The sequence below is a fragment of the Ambystoma mexicanum genome, chromosome 8 (assembly GCF_040938575.1).
Source record: "Ambystoma mexicanum isolate Mex_15411 chromosome 8, UKY_AmexF1_1, whole genome shotgun sequence".
NCBI lineage: Eukaryota > Metazoa > Chordata > Amphibia > Caudata > Ambystomatidae > Ambystoma > Ambystoma mexicanum.
In genome coordinates, this window is record NC_090929.1 from 902,416,741 (window position 1) to 902,439,443 (window position 22,703).

Genomic DNA, 22,703 nt, shown 5'->3' on the forward strand with positions numbered 1-22,703 from the left:
CGGTTTATGATAAGGACCCTCGTGTGGCCGAGACATAGGTGTGGCTGGCAGATGGGAGGGACCCGTGGGTCTCCCTCAATGAGTGTACTCCTGCTCGCATTCACTGATTCAAAAACCAAGCTAAAAAGGAAGGTGGACTCGGTGGCGGCTGAAGTGGGCTTCTTCTGGCAGGATCTACAGAAGATATCAGCCAGAGTGGAAGAAGCGGCACACCAGAATTTCGAAGGTGGAGGACTCATTGCAGCAGATGAAAAAAGAAATTCAGGATCTTCAGAGGATAATGAAACTGTTGGAAGACAGAGCCGAAGACGCAGAGGGGGGCGACTGCGGCAATAACATCTGGATCTTGGGCCTCCCTCAAAAAATTAAAAGGCCTCTTCATGGAGCTGTACTTGGAAAAGTGGCTTTCTGAAGGGATGGGTCAGTCGAGGCATATGGTTTTCTCTGCAAAACAGGCCCACAGACCGAGCAAGGTGATCCCGGGGTCCCAGCCCAGTGATGGCAAAGCTGCTAAATTACTGTGATCGGGATGTGATACTACATGCCTCGAAGTAAAGGTCCAGTGCTGATCGGCGGCAGGGTGACTGACTACCCAGACTTCATGAGTAAAGTACAGAAAGCCAGATATTTATTTGAAGAGGTTAAAAGGTGACTGAGAGGCCGAGATTAAATGTTATGCTTTTCCCAGGAGGGGTCTGATTCTTCCAAAGCCCACAGGAGGCCTGGGACTGGGCTGATGGCGAAGGCTTGGGTAAATGGAACAAGTCCAGGGTGGTGGAAGGGAAAGTGCCCTGTTGAATGTTTGGCCTGGGAGGCATAAAGTTTGTTAACATACAAAACCTGGTTGCATAAATTGTCATTTGAACTGGGGCAGCTCGAAGAAAACATGGCGGAGTCGATGGGGCCGAAGCGGAGCTGGAGAGACGCTGGGAAATCACACACCTGGATTGCCCACCAGAAGGCTAGGGTGATCAGTTTGGTTTACTGTTGTAGGGCGATAGATGCTTCATGTTAGGGGGGAGGAGGGAGATGGAGGGCGTGGGGGGGGGGTTAACTGTGTGCTTCAGGTCGACCATAGGATATGTGCACAGCGATGGGATGGGATGGGAAGGGAAGGGAAGGGAAGGGAAGGGATCGGGGGTGGAGGGGTAGGTGTGCTCCACCCAGCCCCTGAGGATGAGTATATTTTGCTGGAATGGAGAACAGGGGACGACGCAAGTCACTGAGCTGTAGGCCCTGGAATGTAAATGAAATCCTGGACAAGCTTAAGCGGGGGTTAGTGCCAAAAAGTCTGGTCCTTCATGAAGTGGACATAGTGCTGCAGCAAGAGACTTGCGTGATTGGGACAGCCTAGAAATTCTTGGTGTGGGCACTTACTCAGTGGTGGAGGACATAGAATTCACGAGAGGCTCTAGGGTGGCAATCAATACCGCTGGCAGTGTGGCATGTAGAGAGGGACTAGGGGGGGGGGGGTGTGATTCTCTGGATGGATCACTATGGGGGGAATCAGTGTGCATCATCCGTGTGTATGCGGCCTCCAACATCACTTGAGGATACTTTACAGCAGGTGCAAACTCTACTGGTGAAATATGGGGGGTAGGGGAGGCCTGCGGTAGATAGATCATATCGGGGAGGAGCGGGGCAATCCCAGACCAAACTAAGGAATTTAATTGACACTAAAGGACTGAGGCACGTTTGGTGGGAACTGCACCTGGACGAACAGGGATACAATGATGGGCAGGGAACCATCTGCTGAATTTCTTGCAAGGGGAATATCGGATCACTCTCCAATGTAGGTTAGTTTACAAGCTTTGGGAAAGGGGGCAGGGGACTGGCAACTAAGCACTTTCTACTTAAAGGATGCAAAAATAGCAGAATCACTTAAGGAGGAATCGGAGTCCTACTGCCATGAACATGAAGCAACTGTGGACAAGAAACCCACCCTGTGGGAAGCATACAAGACAGTGCCAAGGGAGAAGGTGAGGCAGGTAATTTGGCAGCATCTCGAAGTGCACAGAGATAATGGATCAGCTGGAAAGGGAGGTAGAGATGGCTGGGGGCCTTTCAAGTTCGAGAAAGCATGGAGGAGAGCAGGTGGGAACTGTCCAGGGATTACAAGCTTATATGGCACAGTGACCTGGGAAGAGGCTAAGATGCCTTACTGGGCCAAGCAGGCGAGAGTGTGTAACATTGGGGATAAATGTGGCAGATTGTTAGCCTGCCTGGTGAGAAGGGATGAGGAGACGAGGTGGGTGAAGGAAATAAGACGGATTGAAAGCCTAGGTTGGCTCGTAGTTTTCATTCACCATGTCTCCCCCACTGAGTTTTATCAAGAGCTATACAGGGATTCAACCATGGGTGGCATGGATATAGGACAGCACAGTATATGGGTAATACTGTACTACCACAGCAGAGTCAAGGACAACGGGAGGGGCTAGAGCTCATTCTGACTTTGGAAGAGATCCAGTTGGCAACATCCCAGCTCCAGGCAGGGAAGTTGCTGGGGCCTAACTCATTCTGGAGGTTGGTAGGGCAGGGAGCGACAGCAGAAATGAGGGAAATGTTCTTGGAGGGCATTGAGGAAGGCATATTGCCGGTGGTTCTCTGACCAGCCACAGTGCTGGTGATTCACAAGAAAGGGAAACCCATGGAGCATACCGCCCAATTTCTCAAATTAATGGAGAAACAAAGATCTTAAAGTATTGGCCACTAAATTGCTGTCACAGATAATTCACACGGACCAGTACCGGGTTGTGCCGGGAGGGGCAACTCAGATGAATATTAGACATGTGCATAACACTGTGGATGCGGCTCCCTCCCTGTCATGGCAATAGATGCAGAGAAAGCCTTTGACTCATTGGGATGGGAATACCTGTAGGCGGTGATGTGGAGGTTTGGGCCGTGATTCATCAGATGGGTAAGGATGCAGAGGAGAGGGTTAAAGTGAATGGGTGGGCCCCTGGGTGCCTTCCCAATCCAGAGGGGTACTAGGAAAGGATGACCCTTGTCACCATTGTTATTTCTGCTAGCGATGGAGCCCTTAGCAGTGAAGGTCTGATTGGACCCCCAGCTGCAGGGGTTTGTGTGGCTGGATGGTGGGAGAAGACCCCATCTCCTTGTATGCAGATGATGTCCTTATTTATAGGGGATCCTAGACGCAGTGGACCTCAGGTCATGGAGGTCTCCTGGGATTTCAGTGAGGTCAGCAGCCTCAGAATTAACTGGGGAAAAGTCTCTTCTACTGGTCAAGGAGGGGGTGGAGGTGGTCCTGGTGGGGTGCCCAATTAAGATAGAAAAAACATCCATTAAGTACATGGCATCACGGTGGGAGTGGAGGGTGGGGGGGTGGTCACAGTTCTTTAGGAAAAATCAGGACCCGGCACTGGATTGGCTGAATCTTGACGCTAAACATTGGCCAATATCAATGGTTGGAAGAGCAAATGTATTTAAAATGATGTCGCTGCTGCCTCTTATATGCGCTGCAGAATGCCCCAGTGAGAGTCCCCCAGGGATGTTCCGGACCATAGAGAGGTTGCAGAGAGGTATCATATCGGATAAGGCCACACGTATTGCATTGAGAACGCAGACTGGGGAACGTGTGGGATAGGGGGTCCTGAATATACAGCACTATTTGGCCTTCCAGTTAGTGCCAATTAACGTTTGGATTTTTTGTTGGCGGGGATGGTGCATGTAGAGCGGGAGTTGGGCAGTATGGGACCCAGTCCCCCCCAACCCCTCCCTACAGGTGATATATGGCAGTAAGGCAGAGTATGAGATTACAGGGCCTGGGGCCAACCCACTGGATACCCAAAAGGCAGCTTTCAGAGCAATGGGGCGGGAGGGGTTGTGACCAAAGAAGCACCCATATGGGGGAATGCAGACTTGCCGGAAGTGTGCAAACTGGGAAGCTAGAAGTGGCAGAACGGCATTACCTGAATGGATGTTATAGTGACACAAAACCAGCTCCTCCCCTTTTAGCGGCTGCAAGAGAGGGGTATGGCTTTGAGGTCTAATACACATATATTTGGCCACAACATGCATTGTCCTGGGAGGGACGAGACAGTTGGGACTTACCGGAAAGGTCACCAATCGAAGAATACCTCTTGGAGGGGGAGATAAAGGGGAAAGTTGTAGAGGAGCAGCCAAATGCCTTTACAGGAAGTCCCGCCCCCATGCTACCTGTATACTGGAAACCTGAAGTTGCGACATGCACAACACGAGTGACTGACTATTCCGAGACGAGTCTTCGAGACAAGGTATCCACTGAGAAAACCCTATTTGATGTATCCCTGGAGAACTGACAGTCTCCTGGCGGAGGTCCCCAAAGGAACAGGAAAATAAGATGGTAAGAAGCTGTTGTCGTCACAAGAAGTGAGCGTGACGCACTGAGAAGAATGGTCAAAGAAGAAATGCATAGACCTTATAGAATCGGACGACGAAGAATCGAGTAAGATTTCATATGCAGATTTAAGATTGCACACGTTAAGAGTATTGCAGATAATGCAAGCTGTATTATAACTGTACAGTTGCAGTAATGCAAGTAGGCTAAGTAATCATAAGGCTGGCTATACGTAGTGAAATAGACTGCAGGCGGTGCCCTCATTATATAGAATCTGGATGTTCAATGTCACAACTTCAGTAAGCTCAACCCATGGAGAAAGAAAGAAGTATGGATAGCTATGTGTGTGTCGGAGCAAAGAATTAGCTGGTGCTCCAAGCAAGACCAAGAAGGCTGCCTGGCCTGATGTCAAAAGGCTGAAGCAGTCAAAACTGGTTATCAGTCCTTGAAGAGTGAATGTGAGACTCGGAGGCATCCCTTGTTAAGTTACAAAGAGAGAACTTCATGAGTGCCAAGATTCTTCATATAAGACCATTAAATGATATAAGATGGGGCGATTCAAGGTCTCATGTCACATGAGTCCAGGATGGAAATGGAAGTGGGCATGCAGGCCTGAACTTTGATAAGATCGTGCTCTCACTCCCTTATATTCCCAGGAGCATGAATCAACTAAAAGGCCGAGTTCAAAGACAATCTGAATGGCAGAAGGCATGAGCGATGAGAGATAGGCGCTAATTGGGTGGGGAGACACGGTCAAGTCCACCCACTGACACCTGGGCTACCAGTTTACATGCTGCTAGTGAATCAAATGTTCTGGAAGGGTACACGCATGCCAACCAATTGTCGAAGGCCATCTAACGAAGGACCTTATAGTTTGAGAGCCAGTGATGTACTGTGTATCCAATAAATGTCAAAGATGACTTGAACTAGGGGTGGGCATAAGTTGTCCACCAGACTGTAGAGAGACTATCACAATCCCGCCCAATATAGAAAGTATACTTGGATGTTGCCCTTAAGCCAACCACAATCCTGTGTAGTTTTTTCTTGTTTGCCACGTAGTGTGATGTTAGGTATGACATTTTTTTCTATATAAGAATGCTTTTTTATCAAATGTGTTGCGACTATGCTGTGCGATGTCTGTTGTAACTTCCTGTTTTAGACATTTGAAAATAAGTCTGACGAGAGATTTTGCCAACTTCCTGAGTCACTTATTATCTGGTGTAAGTTATTCAGCATCCCATCTATCGTACAATGTTTTACCTCAAAGGACCATAAGGGTTCAAAGCGATCACACAGACCAGATGCTCAATATCGTTTCCATCAAACCCTTGATAGGAAGGGTACCTGGAACCTTTGGAAGAGGACTGGGTGGTGGCCCTGGCCTCACTGAGGGAGGCAAATATAACCCTATGACTGATACTGTATTACAGAAGCACTTTATACTGTAGGGGACAGCCTTTACCGAATGGGACGGGCATCAGACCCAATGTGCCTGAAGTGGGAGTAGGTTCCTTTTACCATATGTTCTGGGAATGCCCTAAGGTAAAGGCTTCTGGGATGGGGTTAGATGTAAGATGTTCCAAGTCTGCTACATGTGGGGTGGGGGGAGCACAGGGGAGTCCGGATTCAGTGCCTTTGACAAATCTGCACAGCCTAGACGATCGGGGGGGGGGGGGAGAATGCTGGCTAAAGGATGGGGTACCTTGACGCCACTAAGTTTTCAGAGGTGGCTAGACTGGACGGACAATTGCGGGGAGTAAGCGAAGAGGGTGAATGGAGACAGGGGGTGCCCACAGAAATGTCAAAAGGTATTGGCCAGATGGCTAGAGACAGGATGATTCACCACTTGTATGCGATCAGTGGGAGGGTTGAGAGGGAGGGCGAGCTAAGGCAGGGAAAGCGAGGGTTGGGGGAAGGGAGAATACTTGGGAAGAGAAGGTTGGTAAGTTGAAGGGAGGTTGGGCAGAGTTGATATGATGTGCAGGGATTTTGTTTATGATCTGGTCTACCTTTGGTTTAATTGGTTGAAGTTGATGAATTTGTTACTTGCAAAGGAAGTCAATAAAATTGTTTTACTCAAAAAGACTGAGCTACTCATTCCTGCTCCCTTTAATTACTTATTTTGTCTGCATCCCTATTGTTTTCCTTCCTGACTTTCTATTTCCACTTCTGCTGGTAACTTTTCCCATCGCCTCACCTTCCTTCATTCTGTTTTCAACTGTATAACTTTTTTAAGGTGCACCCTTTTCTCAGCTTCTCCAGTACTAAGTCTTATTTTCCCTATTCTCTTTTCTCTTAATTGTTGCTCTTCACTCTCCCCTCAGCCTCCTGGCCTATGCTCTCTTCCCCCTTGACTTCCATAATGTAATTGTGCTGTGCATAACCTTTTTCATCCCCCGCCCTGTTCTCTCTCACTTTCTCCAGCCTCTTTTGGCTGGATTTCCTTTTCTGCCCGTCTGCAGTTTTGTTTCCTATGCCTTGTCTTAAAATGTACTATTGGTCTGCCCTCCCTTATCCCAGTTTAATCTCCTCTGTTTCAATGTTCCTTCTCTTTTTAGTGTGTCCTGCCCCTCCCACTCACGTATGCTCAGTCTAGTTTTAATTCCTGTTACTAGCTTGCTCCTTAACTTTGGAATTCTCAAGTTTTCTCGTTTCTGCTCATGCTCTTAATTCTATTCGCTCTTCCATCAAATTCTTTTCTCTAATTCTAACCATTATGGTTGTTACTGCATATTGATTACATTTATATCAGTACTTCTTACTTTGCTATTCTGTTTACAACCTATGTACCACACTTCAGCATAAGTGCTTTATAAAGTCAAATAAAAAGCAAATACAGATTTAAAGGTATCTCTTCCCTTTACAAGAAACTGAAGAAACAGTTTTTTTTTTTAACCAACTGTGCTCTAGATGCTTTCGGATTAGTTTAAATTCCCATTTAAGCTTTTCCAACAGAGGTAGGCAACTGGTCTTTGGTTTTTCTCAAAGTGAAATGACTGGATTCGTCAGCTAAGGAAGGTGGGAGAGGTTTCCAGATACCTCCTCAGAAAACCAACATGCTGTGGGGCATTCAGCAAGATTGTTTTTTAAATTATTGGATCGGATGTGATTAACTTTATGCGTGTGATTGACTCTGGGAGTGATTGATGCTCTTAAGGATTTGAAAATGGCTTCCAGGGTTTCATGTCGTGGGTTGCATGAGAAGGTTATTAAGTGTAGATGGAAAAGATGAGCAAAGAATTTCCTGGGCCCCAGCCTAGCGGCCATGATCTAAACAGCCTGCAAACTCACTATACCGAAGTGTATTAAAACTGATGACCCTAGGAGATGCGGTCCATCTGGGGTAAATTGTCACTGACTTTTAAAATGTTTATACATCTGAGGTGGGAAGAATAAATGAAAAATTATTTGAATAAGTCTGCACTGGAGAATTTGGTTTCATCCAATCAAGTGCCAACATGAACACACGTCTTCAAGGACTTTTGTTCCCCACGGATATTGACCTATATTGACAAAGTCTGGGTAAAAGACTGTGCCGATTGACCCCATAATGGCTCTATTTTGGGTATGGTCATTCGCCTAATTAAAGACAGTGCTAATATTTTACCTTCTTTGCGCTCTGTGCTCCAGCTCCCTTGTCAACAAAGGCCTTTCGCCCAGACGTTGGTCTTTGCTTTCCTCCCACATGCTGCTGACAAAACCTTGCCCGCCATTTGACTCATTTTCAAATCGCAAAACAACCAGCATACGTGTTTGAAATTTGCTTTAGTTTTTACAAGTTTTTGTCTCATACATTTGACAAAACCCAACCCTTATTGGAAACATTTGCGTAGAGTATCTGAAAAACCTTTAGCTATTTGAGATTGTCATGCAGTACCCCTTTTGTGGCATTCAACTAAATATAGCTATTAAAATTATGGGTTTCCTGTGAAACGTTTCAATTAATGTTCTTGTATATTAAGCAGCTTGGCCAGTACTTTCAACCTCTCGGCTCCATTTACTGATGTTTTTCAATGAATATTTGTTATAAAGTAGTTTATCCTATAACGTTGACATCATATTCTTTTTTTCCGCAGGTCCTCGTCATTTTTCATCATGGAAACCAAGAGCCACAGGCTATCAGCCCCTTCCTACCAAGACCCAACGAATTGCCCTTGCCATATGAGTTCAATGCACAGTTACCATCCTCTCTCAAAGAGCTCATCCAACTTGTTGTGCAGTGGACAGTATGGTTCTGACGCCTCGCAGACCAGTAAACAGGAGCTCCGGAAGAGTCTCAGCAGCATAGTTTGCCAAACGCGAGCGCCTGAAAACTTTGTGCCATGTTTGCGGGATTCCCTCCGGTCTCCTGTGCACAATGAGACTGTGGACAATTCTTGTGGAAACCAAATGAGAGGTGGTCAGTTTCCAGGAGGAAATATGGTGTTGGCCGCTAAAGCTGTGAATCATTTCCTGACTGTAGACCGGGCCACAACATCTTGGGATGGTAAAGACCTAAGGATCCATATTCGAAGTAGCACTGCTGAGAATGTATCTGCTTCTTTCGGAGAAGGAGAACCCATGATCGATAAGACCCAGAGTGCTGACCCTCTGGAGGCAACAGAGATGCTTGTTCAGAAAAGCCACTCTGAATATTTGTATGGGTGCAATGACTCCAGTCCGGGTATACATCATAGAACTAGTGCCACCTATTCAGACTTTTGTCCTACTAATGGGCTCTATGAAACTTCCGCTAGAGACCTGTCTTTCCAAAATTACACATATGAATTGACGCACAGCCAAAATGTTCCGAACCGGATTGAGTTGATAACTTCCGCAAGAGATCAAAATGCTTCCCCTGTGAGTTTTGCCAGTGATGCTATTCAACACAACATCACAGTTTACACCTCACCTGGAACTTTTCACCACAGCACAGTCAGAAAGCAAGAACCTAGAAATACTTATCAGGATAACCGGGTATCGAATAGCCAATCCACTGGATGTCTAATATGTGGCACTGCTTGCAATAATAATTCATGTACTGTGCACTTCTCCCCAGTGGCAACGACACATGACAGCTGTTCAATGCATTGTCACATCAGGAACGAAACGTGTATGAAGGTGAATGATACAGTAGCCGCCTACTGTCATTCATTGCCCATTCCAGCTATTCAGCTTGCCCCGAGGTTAGCGTCTGCCTATGTTAATCCTTCTGGGAGAGAACAGCTTGCCTCTGGGTATCGTCTTCCTATTCCCGTTTCAGATATGGTAACCTTTCCAAAGCTAGCGTGCTCCATCAGTGAGTCTGGGTTGGATGCCAAGAGGCTCATGACATGTGGAAGTGCTCCTGGGGAACAGGTGCCACTTCTCTGCAAAGAAAGGGCAGGCACCAGTAGCCTTGAACAAAATCAAATTGGGTTGCCAGTGAGCACTTCCATTACAGGATTCAATGTGGAAATTGGTGCTAAGACGAGAGACACATGGACTATGACTGCGATGGACAATTTGACTATGGTTTTAAAGCCCTTGCATGAATATAAAGATGCAGAGGTACAAACTATTGCAGCTCTGGAAACGAAGTCTGCTGCAACCAGCCCAAGTCCTTTCGGTGGTGGGCACTCGCATGTGTTCCCAGAAGTTAGTTTGAAGTTGGACTTTCCGGACTCCCCAACCCCAGTGCATGAAGTACGATGGGATGATGAAGGAATGACTTGGGAGGTTTATGGGGCTTCTGTGGATCCTGAGGTTCTTGGCTTAGCCATTCAAAAGCACCTTGAGATACAAATAGAAGAGCATTTAAATCCCCCAGGCTCCCCTCATAAAAACATGGGCGTGCACTCGTCCAAGGAGGAGAAGAGAAGGTCCTTCCGGACGATAATGTATTCCCTGAGACGCTCCAGTTGCTGTGCCCGTTCTAGTGCTGCAGTAGAATGAGCACACTCTTAGCTGCTGCAAGGTGTGCTTATATCTTTGGGGGGTAGGCGTTAATAGGAGTTTGCTTTTGCTGCTGTCAAAGATGTCAAGTCCTCCATTGGGCGCTGCGCAGAGCGCAACGCAATAGTAACTTGTTGACCCCCCAAATTGTGTACTGTCAAAGTTCCTTCAGGTAGAAGCCCTGCCAAGATGTTTTTGTGTTGCTTTCTAAAAGTTGACAGCACATTGCCAAACACAAGCAGCACTGGTTACAGGAGTTTCTGTGCATATACCAAAAAATGTCTTTCTCATAAAGATACAATACATTTTGTGCACATTTTAACAACTGTGATTATATGGCAGCCTTGTACTAGCTCTAAAGAAGTGCTGGGCAAGAAGTTAATTTGGGTCTGCCCAAAATAACTCTCCCTGGTCAGTCGTCTTTATGTTGTACTAGCCCTGAGCCAGTTAAGTGTTTTATTGTCAGGGCCTGTGTGAGCCATTCACGCAAGTGAGGCCTTAGTGGGTCTCCGGCCCTGCATTTTTAAAGTGTGGTTTGTACTATAACCTACCACCTATTCAACCTAAAGTAAGGATCAATGACCAATTTCTCCCAGGAAAATCTTATGATTGCTCATAAGATTCGCCAATGCATCCTTTTCTTTTTTCATCCCCAACATTTTCGGTGTCTCTTAAAGACTGATAAGGTCGACATTTTTTCTGTTTGGTTTTTACGTTTTATCTGAAAGAAGTAGAAACACAAGATATGGCCGTTGGAACATTATGTGATCGTGTTTGTGGGAGAACTTCAGGACTTGCTCTTAAACTGATTCAAGTGTGCGGCTACAAGACCCACCCAGATCTCCAAATGTGATTTCCCCAATTAACAGATTGTGATTCTCTGTACACCTAGAATACCTTACATGCTGAAACTGCATATCTTTTAATTAGCCCTGAAGGGCATGGTAATTAATGAAAGTACTTGCCTTGTTACTTGTTCTGAAAAAGCACTCCTGCTTTTTAAGAAGCCCATTTGTGTTACTCATGAAGGTCACTCCAGAATTGTGTAGCCATTTACAAAGGAGTTGCACATTCAGTGCCTGGTGAATAGGGAGGGCCAAAATGTAAGATAGATTTGCTTAAAGCAAATTGTGCTGATTGATGTGAGTGGTTCATACATTCCTGTAAGCAGGCTGGAACGTTTTGAGACCCGGCTACTTCCCTTTGGCGATGGTAATTGCTCCGCTGGATGAGTTGAGTTAAGTGATTTATATGAGGTATGTGCCCTTAAGACTGTAGAGTATAAAGTTGCAGCAATGCATTTAAAAAATATATATATAGATGTTAAGGTATTGCTGTCACATCCAAGGACGACATTCTGATTTCAGGCTGTGGATTTGTTGGCTCACTGCACTCTCATTCATAATTTATTATTTCCTGGTTTAGAGCTTCATTCTCCAAAGATTTGCAACACAGCCAGTATCTCATCCACACAATGAGCTAAATGTCCAATGCCTTACTATGGTATACATTAATTCACTCCCTCACGATTCGCATACTGGCCATGATGTAGCACTGCAGCCAATGCCTTGCACATCTAGATGTCACGCACCCACAGCGTCTCCATAGATCAGCAACTCCAACACACCTACTTCCTCACTCATCCATAAAGTCACCATCACTTAGACTACCCACACTTCCATGCGTGTATCCACATCACACACGCTCTCTCGCTCTCTCTCCCCGTGTCTCTCTCCCTCTCTCCCTGTGTCTCTCTCCCTCTGTCTCTCTCCCTCCCCATCAGTTAGCTCCCTGAAACTCAAAGAAGAGCAATATTCAAAGGTACATGAAATCACGTTGACAAAATAAGTCTATTCAATCATGCACAGTTTTAAAGACCCGGTAAATTATAAATACGGGTTCACAACCTGGCTGTAAGTTGAAGTCCCATTTATGAACACTGGCAATTAACGTGGGGCCTAGCTAAAGGCGTTTGACTGTAGCCCTGTTTAAACATTAGGTACTGGTGGTCCCTCCATCTTCACACTGTTTCTAACGTAACTGGCCAATGCAAATAAACCTTGATCATTCTTGCTGCTGACCTAGGTTTGAAAGTGAGCTTTCACACCATAAGAGTGATGCGTGTTAATCTGAGAGATGAATAATAAACAGCTTAGTTGATGGTTACACGAGGTATGACACTCCACATGATGAAAAGATATTCGCTGAAATCACCTTCAGATGACCCAATGCATTAATTTTCCAACAAATTAGCCAAGCTATCAGATACCATTCTCCGAGGATCAAGTGTCTCAATGCAATGGTCCATTGTGTCAAATTTCTTTTACTATTTTATTTGGGACATCTGTGAGATCCTTAAACATGAAAAAGGGCAGGTTGTTTGGTGTCCTTGCAACATGGCTCTCCATATTGAAACTTCTACATTGCCGTGAAATCTACCCGATCTTTCTTCTGCTCTATTAATTATGCAGTAAAATATTGTAGGTCCCTGCAACACATTTTGTATGAAATACATTTCTCAGGCAGGCCTCTAGGCAAGTCTGCAATGCCTGACAAGCCTGCTCGGTGGGACATTGTTGGCCATTTATCTAACGTCGTTCACTGTGCAGCTCCTAGTTTGCATCCACGATGCCGGCCTGGTGTTTGTTAAAGCACACCATTTGCCACACATTGTCCCGAAAAAAAGGATCCCCAGGAAAAGCTGTTATTCTTGAAAATTCACGAATTTTGATTAGCAGATAGTACTGCTTTTCTGGCCCGGGTTTCATGAAATTGTTTACATTGTGTCAAGGGAAGTCTGTCATGTTTTTCCACACATGTTTTGTTTGAAAACGTGTTAACTTGATAAATATTTTAACTCGACTAGCAACCACTTTTCACATTTTTATTACAGGATCCATGTAAGTGAGTTAAACAATTGCACAGCACACGGTCTACTACACATCTGTTACTGGCGTGAACTTGATGTGTTCTTATTTATAATCCAGTGTCCTTTCTTTTATTGCCCCTTAATAAGGCAAACTATGGTAAGGGTTGACATTTTTAAAAATTAAACCAGCAGCAAAATATTTTAGCCTTCAATACGAATTTCTCTCACGGGTAACTCGAATATGTACTTTGGCCTATCTGAAAGAAGATTTTCTTTGTCACAGTTGGTCACTATGAGTGCAATTTTCAGATTTTCAGCACCCTATGAACATTTAACATGGTGCTATAATTAAACAAAATTAATCGACGATGGGTTTGTTAAAGAAAACTGTGAAAGTGGAAATACAGTGAATATCAAGTGGAAATTGCTGCCGGCTAAAGAAAGAACAAGTGCATAATTGTACTCCAAGCTCAATATTTGTTTTGCTTGGGCAGCAGTTGGGCGAAACACACATCCAGTTTGGAAACTAAAAGGTCATGGGTTTTGGAAGCTGTATGGTGGTTAGTGCTTGCTTTAAACCCCTTTTGAAGACCACGAAACGAAATCCAAATTTGATTGATCAATAAGGATTGCATACAAAACGGAATCGTGAAGGGCTTTGGGTAAAACTGCTAGATCAAAAGTATGATAGTAAACTACTTTATAAAATACAAGGCAAGTGTGTTTTTCATTTAAGATCTGTACCCCACACAGCACATCATGTGTTAGGCTATTGAACAGTTTGCCTCCAGTCTTAGTGGTTGAGTGAAGAAGAAATTCTGGTACAATTCTTTTTTTAATCAGTTTTCTTCGAAAAGGAGCACTTTCCTACTTCTAGTAGACATCATTTGTTTTTCTTTTCAATAGATGATTTTATATTTACAAAACCTATTAACAAAAACTAAATCGAGAAAAGGTTCCATTAATTCCTATATTTTAAAGTCCCCCCTGTCAGTTTACGTTTTTTTGGGCAAATCTTAAATGATTATATGTATGTTTGCATCTCCATTAGGTGTCGAAAGCAATCTCTACAGCTACCTCATGTTTCGCAATGAACTCTATTAACTCAAATGTCCAATCATTGAAACTTTAAACGCAAAATTCAAACACAGAAAGCTGCTGAGTGGATCCTCTGTGTCCTTGCTTGTCAAAGGTGTGGACTTCTAGGATGAGAAAATATCTGTAATGTGATGTTCAATTGTGGTTGCAGTCCATTCCCCCAACTCTTTTTACATTTTAAGTGAAGTAACCCCCTTCAATAATCTTTCCCTTTCTTGTACTTTTAATGTGTGCCACCAAAAATGATGAATCCCGTTGTTTTTAGAATTCTTTGTTAAACTAATGTTTTATAATTACTGTAAGAGAAAATATACTACAAATGTCTAATGTTGTAAAGGAAATTAAGTGTATCTACATTTTTAATTAAACTTGCATAGGAAGTTCTGAGTTGATTGTGATTTCAATTAAATAAAATTCTGATTTCTTTGTAGGTCTGAGGAACATGAATGGAAATTGGTAACAAAACATACATGACTTCCACATGACTTATTTGTTTTTTTTGTGCAAACTTGGAAAACTTTCTCTAATGGTTAACCAATAAAATGCTTTCACAGTAAGTCCAGGATTGGGATAGTGCTTGGATCTGAACGTGCTTTAATTGAACTCGCAATACCGAATTCATGTATTCACAAAAGGGCAGTCCAAAGGCCTCTGTACCACTGGCTCACCTATAGCTTGGGAAGGCCATAATCTAAAGTCATGATTTTTTAATTTGTTTTATTTGTATCATACAGTTAAATAACTTTTGGCACATTACATCATGATCAAATAATAAAACACAAATGCCTGCCTAAGAAAACATATCCTAGTCAACATAATGCCAAAACATCAGAGGAACACAATTTCAGTACAATTAAATCTTCCAGCATTTGAATTATGCCATATACCTCTCTCCACAATTTAGTGAGAAAAACAATAAGTCCCTCATTGGTACCAGACATAAATAGGCCCCACAGACCAACCAGGCAAAGGGTCCAACCCTGATGACCTAAGGGCCTTTCTGCGTTACTCAGTGAGTGCATTGCAGTTGTACAGAAGATGCTGTGCTGTCTCCACCTCGTCATTACCACGAAGCTGACCGCATCTATCCTCCTCCTGTGGATTTTGGACCACAGATCAACAATTTCAAGGGTATTCACTGCATTAAATTTGAGACAAAGGTAGTCCCACACAATAGCATTCCCCAGGAACTTGCATATGTAAGTGGGGATCCACTCCCTTTCACGCATATACGGGAAGAAGCCATCAGCTGTAGATTTAGCGGCCAAGGTGACTCATTTGCTCATGTTTGAGTGAGACTAGTTCCTCCTCATGACATTCTTAAATTCATTGCCACCTTGCATCAATAAACCCTCCCAAGCACTCCCAGCCCACTGATAACCAAACTCTGCATCTTTCCCAGCATTGAATACTTCACGAAGACTGCCTTAGTGGCGATGCCATTAAACATGATCCCCCCCCTCAGAGTGTTGCTATCAGCATGTGTGAGTCTCCAGTATAACATCAGAGTCCGAGAGATATAGGTTGAAGATGATCGGAGCCAGGAGACAACCCTGATTCAGACCTAACTTCATTGAAATGCAAGCTGATGTTCCCATATCTTCTTCCAACCTTATTTTGACTCTGGTCTCGGCATGCAGAAGCATAATCATCTTTAATAGGCCATAAGGAATCCCTCAACCATCTAGCTTCCCCCACAACCTGGCACGGTCCACCATGTCGAAGGCAGCACTATGATCCACAAACGCAGCGTGCATAGGTCACTTGCGGATCATCTGTGCCTGTTCTACAATAGTTGAGAGTGCCAGTATGTTGACAGATGTTGAGCAGTCCTTTCTTAAACCGGTCTGGTTCCAGTGAGTAAGGTTATTCTCTACCCTGGAGGTCAGCTCATCCAACAAGATACGCGCAAAGAATTTGGACGAAACACCCAACATGAGGTAGTTGCGCTGATCAGTTCGGGCACCCTTCTTGTAGCCTGGAACCAAGATGCTGTCATGCCAGGAACAGGGGAGCACTTGTGTACTAGAGATGTAGCTAAACAAATGGTGGAGGACCCCTACCCAAAGGGAGATTTCTGCCTTAGGGGTTAAATTGCAGGGCCCATCCGGCCCTGGAGCTTGGGAGGATCTACTAGCGCCAATTATTCCATGAGCCTCCTGCAGATTTTTCACATAAAGCCAATGCCCTATTTCCCTGGGGACAAACGTCATTCTCAGCTGTGAGTGACCCAAAATGGATGTAATAGAAGTAATCCAATCTAACTCGGGGACACCGTTAAGATCGAACGTGAGAGAACCTTGGCCGTTGAAAATCTGCCCGAATATTAGTTTCATTATTAGTAGCAGTCAACACCAGATCACACCACTTTTCGCATTCTTTCTGATATTTATGGGATCTAAGCCACTTGGAATAGGAGATCTTAATCTCCCTCCTTCAGGATCCATCACTAAATTTGACAATATCCACAGCTCTTTACAAACAGATCTTTTTTTTTTGTCTGAATAATTTTGTCGTAGTAGTGTCTGTGACTGGAAGGTCCCCACTGCACTCTCATTATTACACTTATTGGCCATTGGGACACTTGCCAGGACCCGGCAGTAAGGCCCATTTACTTTAAATTATTTGTTAGGCGCAACCAAAGTGGCCCAGAGACATACGTGCGCCCAATACTATCAATGGCAAACCATTCAATTGTGAGAGCTAAAGTGGTCATTTTATTTAAATAGATGTGTTTTGAGTTTATTCTTAAACGCATCCAGGGTCAAGCAATTTCTTAAGTCTAAAGGCAGGGCATTCCATTTTATCGCTTAACTAGCTCTAATGAGGTTTTTGATTTTTTATCATTATTTGAATGCAGGGTGCGTACCACGGGTTTGGTTTTTAGTCTATTGGTTATATATGCCAGTAAAGGTGAGCAACCTTAACTCAATCCTCTCTGCAATAGGTAGCCAATGTAACTTTCTTCTAATCTCCTGTTCTGGGGGAGAGGAAATCGCTGACGGGCCCATAGGTCAGCGCTCACCCTCTAGAACTTGTAATGCAAGATAGCTGCACCATGTGAGGACAGGGGGTGCAGGATTCACTTACTCCAACACGACTCAATAATGAGGACTCGGTAAGTTGACAAAGGGAAGTCCATTTAATGACCAGTACATCAAACAGAGAAACAAATGGAAATCTTAAGTATAGGTGTTATATCTGTATATCATAATAGGGCATGCAGATTGGATACCGCTTATCAGGTGGGCATCTACGCCCATCCCTCTACATCACGCGTGATAGGCGTCACTACAACTACAACGTTCTATTGGTTACAATATCTATAGGACTCCAGATAACTTGGCCCATTGTGATTGGGCAGGTTACACCCCTGGACATAAATTTCCACTTTTAATTAGTAGCATGCAGAATAGACACCCCTGTGCCTGGTGTCCCAAGTTTCACCCTGCCTCCCTTCCATCAATCGGTGGTTTAGGGCGATATTTCAATTAGTTGGCTAAGGATCGCCTCGAAACTGTAGTCTCTTATCAGGAAAAGTTATGGCATCCTTGGGTCCTGGATGACATCAGCGATGGTACTTCTTCGCGCCTGGTCGATCACGTGTTAGTTCACCATGAATCTGCTTTAGTTTCCAGCTTTTAGTGCATTTAATTCTGTCAGCCTCACCACCTGCATGGGCCCCCCTTATCTTGACCTTCATGAGGCAGGCTGGTATGCTCTGAAGTTTGAGTCTTGTTAGCTGATGCTCTCCTCCCCTTCTCTGGTTGACCTCGATTTCCTAGGCATGAGCCGCTCTGTGTTTCGATTCCGCTCCTTCTCTTGCCTTTGGCTGGGTTTCGACACTTGGCCTGTCAGGCCTCTGGCCGCCTGGGTACATTTCTGCTTTTACAAAATGGAGTTGCACTTGTATAATGTGACTTATTGAGGTAGATATATGGTTGGCGCTTGCCACTCTATCTTCTACGAAGCATTGCAAGCAGTATCGATTTCTTAGCATCTTGCGTTTCAAGCCTATTTACACACGTTTAACAGGTCGGTTGCTTCCATCTTGTCACGTAGCACTGTTTCCTCACGTTTTACCATCATCTCTTCTCTGTGTCCATTACATTTATTTCGTAGTTACTCACACTAGCGTGCTTATCTTTGGTAGCCGCTTTTGTTCATTCACGAGTCTGTTCAGGCCCTTGAGTCATTTCCACTGGCCTTCCATTAAGGCTTTTGGGGTCTCTTCGTGGACCGTATGTAGGTACTCTTCGTTCCGTATCAGCGGCCGATATGGCTGTCTGATAGAGTACCCTGCTGCCCAGGGGTGTCTGGTTATGGGTGCTTCAACAGGTATGGATCTTCTGATGTATACTGGGCAGAGTCCCAGTGCAGCTCTTTGTAGGTTCATTTGCTCTTCATACGTCACATAACTTGGCGAGTACGCTCCTGGTACCTCGAATGAGGGGGAGAGGTGAAGGCCATGTCTGGGACCTCCTCTACACTCCGACACATGCGCGTACTTTCGTAGACCTATAATAGCTCTGATCATGCTATTCTGCACGACTTAGAGTTTTACTAGTTGCAATTTTTACTCCTATGACGAGAGAGCCGCAGTAATCAATTTTTGGGGAAACAACGACTCTAGCAATGGTTTCACAACCCTTTTGAGATGGGCATGGGTGAATATGCGAGTGCAGCTTAATATGCCGATGCTGAGACCAGGCTATTTACATGAGCAGCATATCCCGCAATGCAAAAAGATTCATATCATACTCTGAAGCAAGTTTAGCAAGTCTATGTCTAGATCCAACTATCATGAGCTCTGCCTTACCATGGTTCAAAGCCATACCGTTCCTATCCATCAACTCACATATAAGGTCTTATATCTCTGACATTACTTTGGTATCCTTCTCATAATTCCCTGTTGGGAAAATGAGGCACTGTGAATTGTCTGCATAATTTAAGAAGCCAATCTGTTTTTCTTCTAATATATGAAAGAAGGGGGCTGTAAAAAGATTGTATGAAACTGGAGAGAGTGCAGTCCTTTGTGGGACACCATAACTGACTGCAACCGGTTCTGCTTCTGCTTGCTTGCTATAGACACGAATAGTTCTCATCCCCAAGAAGGACTGCATCAAGTTCTTAGTAGGTTCACTAACGTTAGCAGTATTCTGTAGCCTATCCAAAAGGAGACTATGTTCCACTAAGTCGAACGCTGCTGATAAATCGAAGGACATCAACAACATTGTTGTGTCCTCATTGATGTTCGTCATCATATTAGATTTTAATTCAAGGAGTGCTGACTCTGTACTGAAGCCTGACCGAAAACCTGATTGACCATCGTTCAGAATCTGGTGATCTTTTATGTAACATGTCAGTTGTTCATAAGCAACCCTATCCATGATCTTTAGAATAAAGGGCGAGTTGGAGATTGGCCGATAGTTGGTTGTGTTTTTGGGATCAAGGTCAGATTTTTTCAGCAAAGGGGTGATCCAAGAGCCCTTCAGTCTATTACCTTCTTTAAAGGAAGCATTAACTATCTTGGTTAAGGAGCTTCGAACAGGCCTTAATGGCCGTGTCTGGAAACTGGTCTCCTTTTCAAGAGGTAGGCTTAAGTTTAGCTAGGATAATACAGCGTTGTTCTTCTGATATACTCCTGAAACTGAACTTGGGTTTAGATTGCATGGTACTAGATATTGATTCGTGGACAACCTTTAGAGGAACAAGACTGTGCCTTCATGGTGCGTTAATACCCTTTTTAATTTTTAGCGGCTTATTGATCATGGCCTTTTGTGTCCGAGTACACTATGGGGTGCATTTAAAGGCCCTAAACAGAAATCCCTTTCACCTGAAAAACCGCATTTAAACACTGCCACCAAAAAACGCCCGTGCTTTGCTTTGAATTCACCTAAATGACAAGAAGTTATGCACTGCATCAAAAAGCAGCCCTGCATTGCTTTTATTTCACTTGAATGACAAGAAGTTATACACTGCATGGAAAAAAAACGGGCTTGTTTTACTTTTAATTCACACGAGGGGCAAGAATATCCACACCACAACCAGACATGGCTTTTGCTTTCCATTTCACTTGAACAGCAGCCCTTGAAACACTGCAAACGAAAAAAGCCTTGGCTTTTTCTTTTGTTCATGTCAAATCAGAGAACTGTGTGCAAGGGGTCCTACACCTCATTGTCAATGGACCAACAGCAAATGCAAACTTGCTCAAAAAGGAGAAATGAAAGAATCCTGTGACATACAAAACAGGATTCCAAACATTAAACGAAAAAAACTGCTTGCACACGTGTGAAAAAGAAAAATAACTCATCTGGCGGGGGTTGACTAAAGCAATGTACATTATGTTTCCACCCACAAGACTTCAGTCACCTTTTAAAGAGGCACAGAATAACCGAAAAACAGTTTGGGCTAAGGCAGGAAACTTCACAATGAAAAGCCCTGTTTGCCACTGGAAGTCGCACATACCAGTGAACCATCCCACAGTCAAATGTGATGTTACTGAGGGTGTCATAATTCCCTGCTCTACCAGAGTTGAAGGCAAGGGCTCAAGGATTTTCAAAGAAAGCAAGTGTGGCTAAAGCCTGACTAGGTGTGCGCTCCTTCCTGCACCCACTACCAAGAACAAACAGACAACATCAAAGGGGGCATACAAATCTCTGGTCACCGGCTGTGGGCGATGTAGCGCCCCTCCCACAGAGGGAGACAGATCCTCCAGATTGACATTAAAGCACCGATTTCATTTTTAGGCATCTTTCGCTGCAATTAGAATGAGAAATAATTTCGTTTTAAGCTATGTTTTTATGTAATTTCCAGGTGGTTTTAAAGAGAGTGTGCATTTTTCTAGGGTTTTGGAGACTAAAATGGACAGAACGGTTTTCTGGCTGATCTAAAAATGGGACAAATATGACAATGGGTGGGAAGATGGAAAATTAAATTATGAGCATGCTTGATCAATTGCAGATTTTGATTTGACCTAGCAGTTCGGGCTGGACTACCCCTTTGGGGGTCGGACCAATCCTTATTTGTATACGAGTTTTCCCCTTTTGTAATGGCTTGGCAGGAGAACGACGATGGTCTTGAGGTTTGCCCAGGGCAATGCCAGAGGTCAAGATTTATTCTAAACCTTCCAGCCATCAACTCCTTTGTTTTGCTATTGTCACCCCGAGTGGGAATGGTATGCCCAGACGTGGGTCCCTTGCCTGCCGGGCCTAGAGACCCAAGCTGCTACTCACTGACGCCCAACAAGGCTGAAACCTGTCTGGGGATGCTTGTGGTCTCGTGCAAAAGGGATGTGACATAGCAGTTCGGGCTGGACTACCCCTTTGGGGGTGGGACCAAGCCTGATTTGTATATGGTTTTTCTCCTTTTGTAATGGCTTGGCAGGCGAAGAACGATGGTCTGGAGGTTTGCCCAGAGCAATGCCAGAGGTCATGATTTATTCTAAACCTTCCAGCCATCAACTTTTGTTTTGGAATTGCAGATTTATAACTGTTATTCTTTTTGTGAAAAGGACAAAAATGTGCCACCGGGCCATGCTACACCATACGGAGTTGGCGATTGGCTTACCTAATTCCCTATGACCAATTAAAACCACTTATCTTATGCATATATCAGGGGCTAATAGAATTATGAAGTTAGGAGACATAACTGGTTTTTGTAAAAAACAAAATTGCCAAGAGAACAAAGAATAGTAATAAATGCAACCAGACAGATGGTGATCTCTTCCCTTGAACCAATCCTGCCAGGGGGCGGAGAGAGGAATGGTAAACTGTCCTATCCGAGCAGTAGGTGTAATTAGACTACTCCCCCCATAGATTGTAAAGTGAGTGATGTAATTTGTGCTATATAAGGGGGACTGTACTAAGTCGGGAGAGACACAAAGATCCGGGGAGACAGGAGAAGGAGGACGGAGAGAAGGCAGCTGTACCCTTTCATCTTTGAGAGTGCAGTGACCAGACCCCTTGCCTAGCTGTCCAGAGTGCCCCGAGATCCAGCTGGCTTTCCAGAATCCCAAACCAAGGCTTACTGTGTAAGTAGCAAATTACCCCAGCCCTAAGTTATACAAGCCCTTCCATTTGTAACATTGCACCCAATAATTCCCCATTTAAAAACACCACATTGCTAGAGTAATTCAAGTCACCTTCCCATAGAAGAATCTGTGTTTAGCCTGTATATGTTAGACAGAGAGGTTTACCAAAGCAAATATGCTATGTAAATCTTTAGCATATTTGTAAGTAAATCAATTGATTTCCCCATTGAACTTCACGGTACCAGTTGGCTGAAATTCAAAATTAACCACCTTGTCCCTGGTGCCTTTCTTTTATTATAGTCATTAAAGTGTTGCCCCAAAGGATTTAGTCTCCTTGTAACTGAAAACCGAGTTTGTCCGTGTATTGTGTGCATTACCCCACAAATTCCAATTTGCATCTGTCCTATTAAAACCCCAAACCGTAGTCCCATTGCGAGCAATCCCTTTTGCCT

At 44.2% G+C, this 22,703-nt stretch overlaps 1 protein-coding gene across 1 annotated transcript in view; it reads left to right on the forward strand.

The window, feature by feature from the left end:
* Positions 1-14,606, forward strand: part of GPRIN2 (G protein regulated inducer of neurite outgrowth 2) — a 266,681-nt gene extending 252,075 nt beyond the window's left edge. The window contains exon 2 of the mRNA XM_069610790.1: positions 8,416-14,606. Within this exon, the coding sequence (XP_069466891.1) occupies positions 8,416-10,252 (1,837 nt within the window). The 3' untranslated portion in view covers positions 10,253-14,606. The remainder of the gene's footprint in view (positions 1-8,415) is intronic.
* Positions 14,607-22,703: the final 8,097 nt, after the last annotated feature.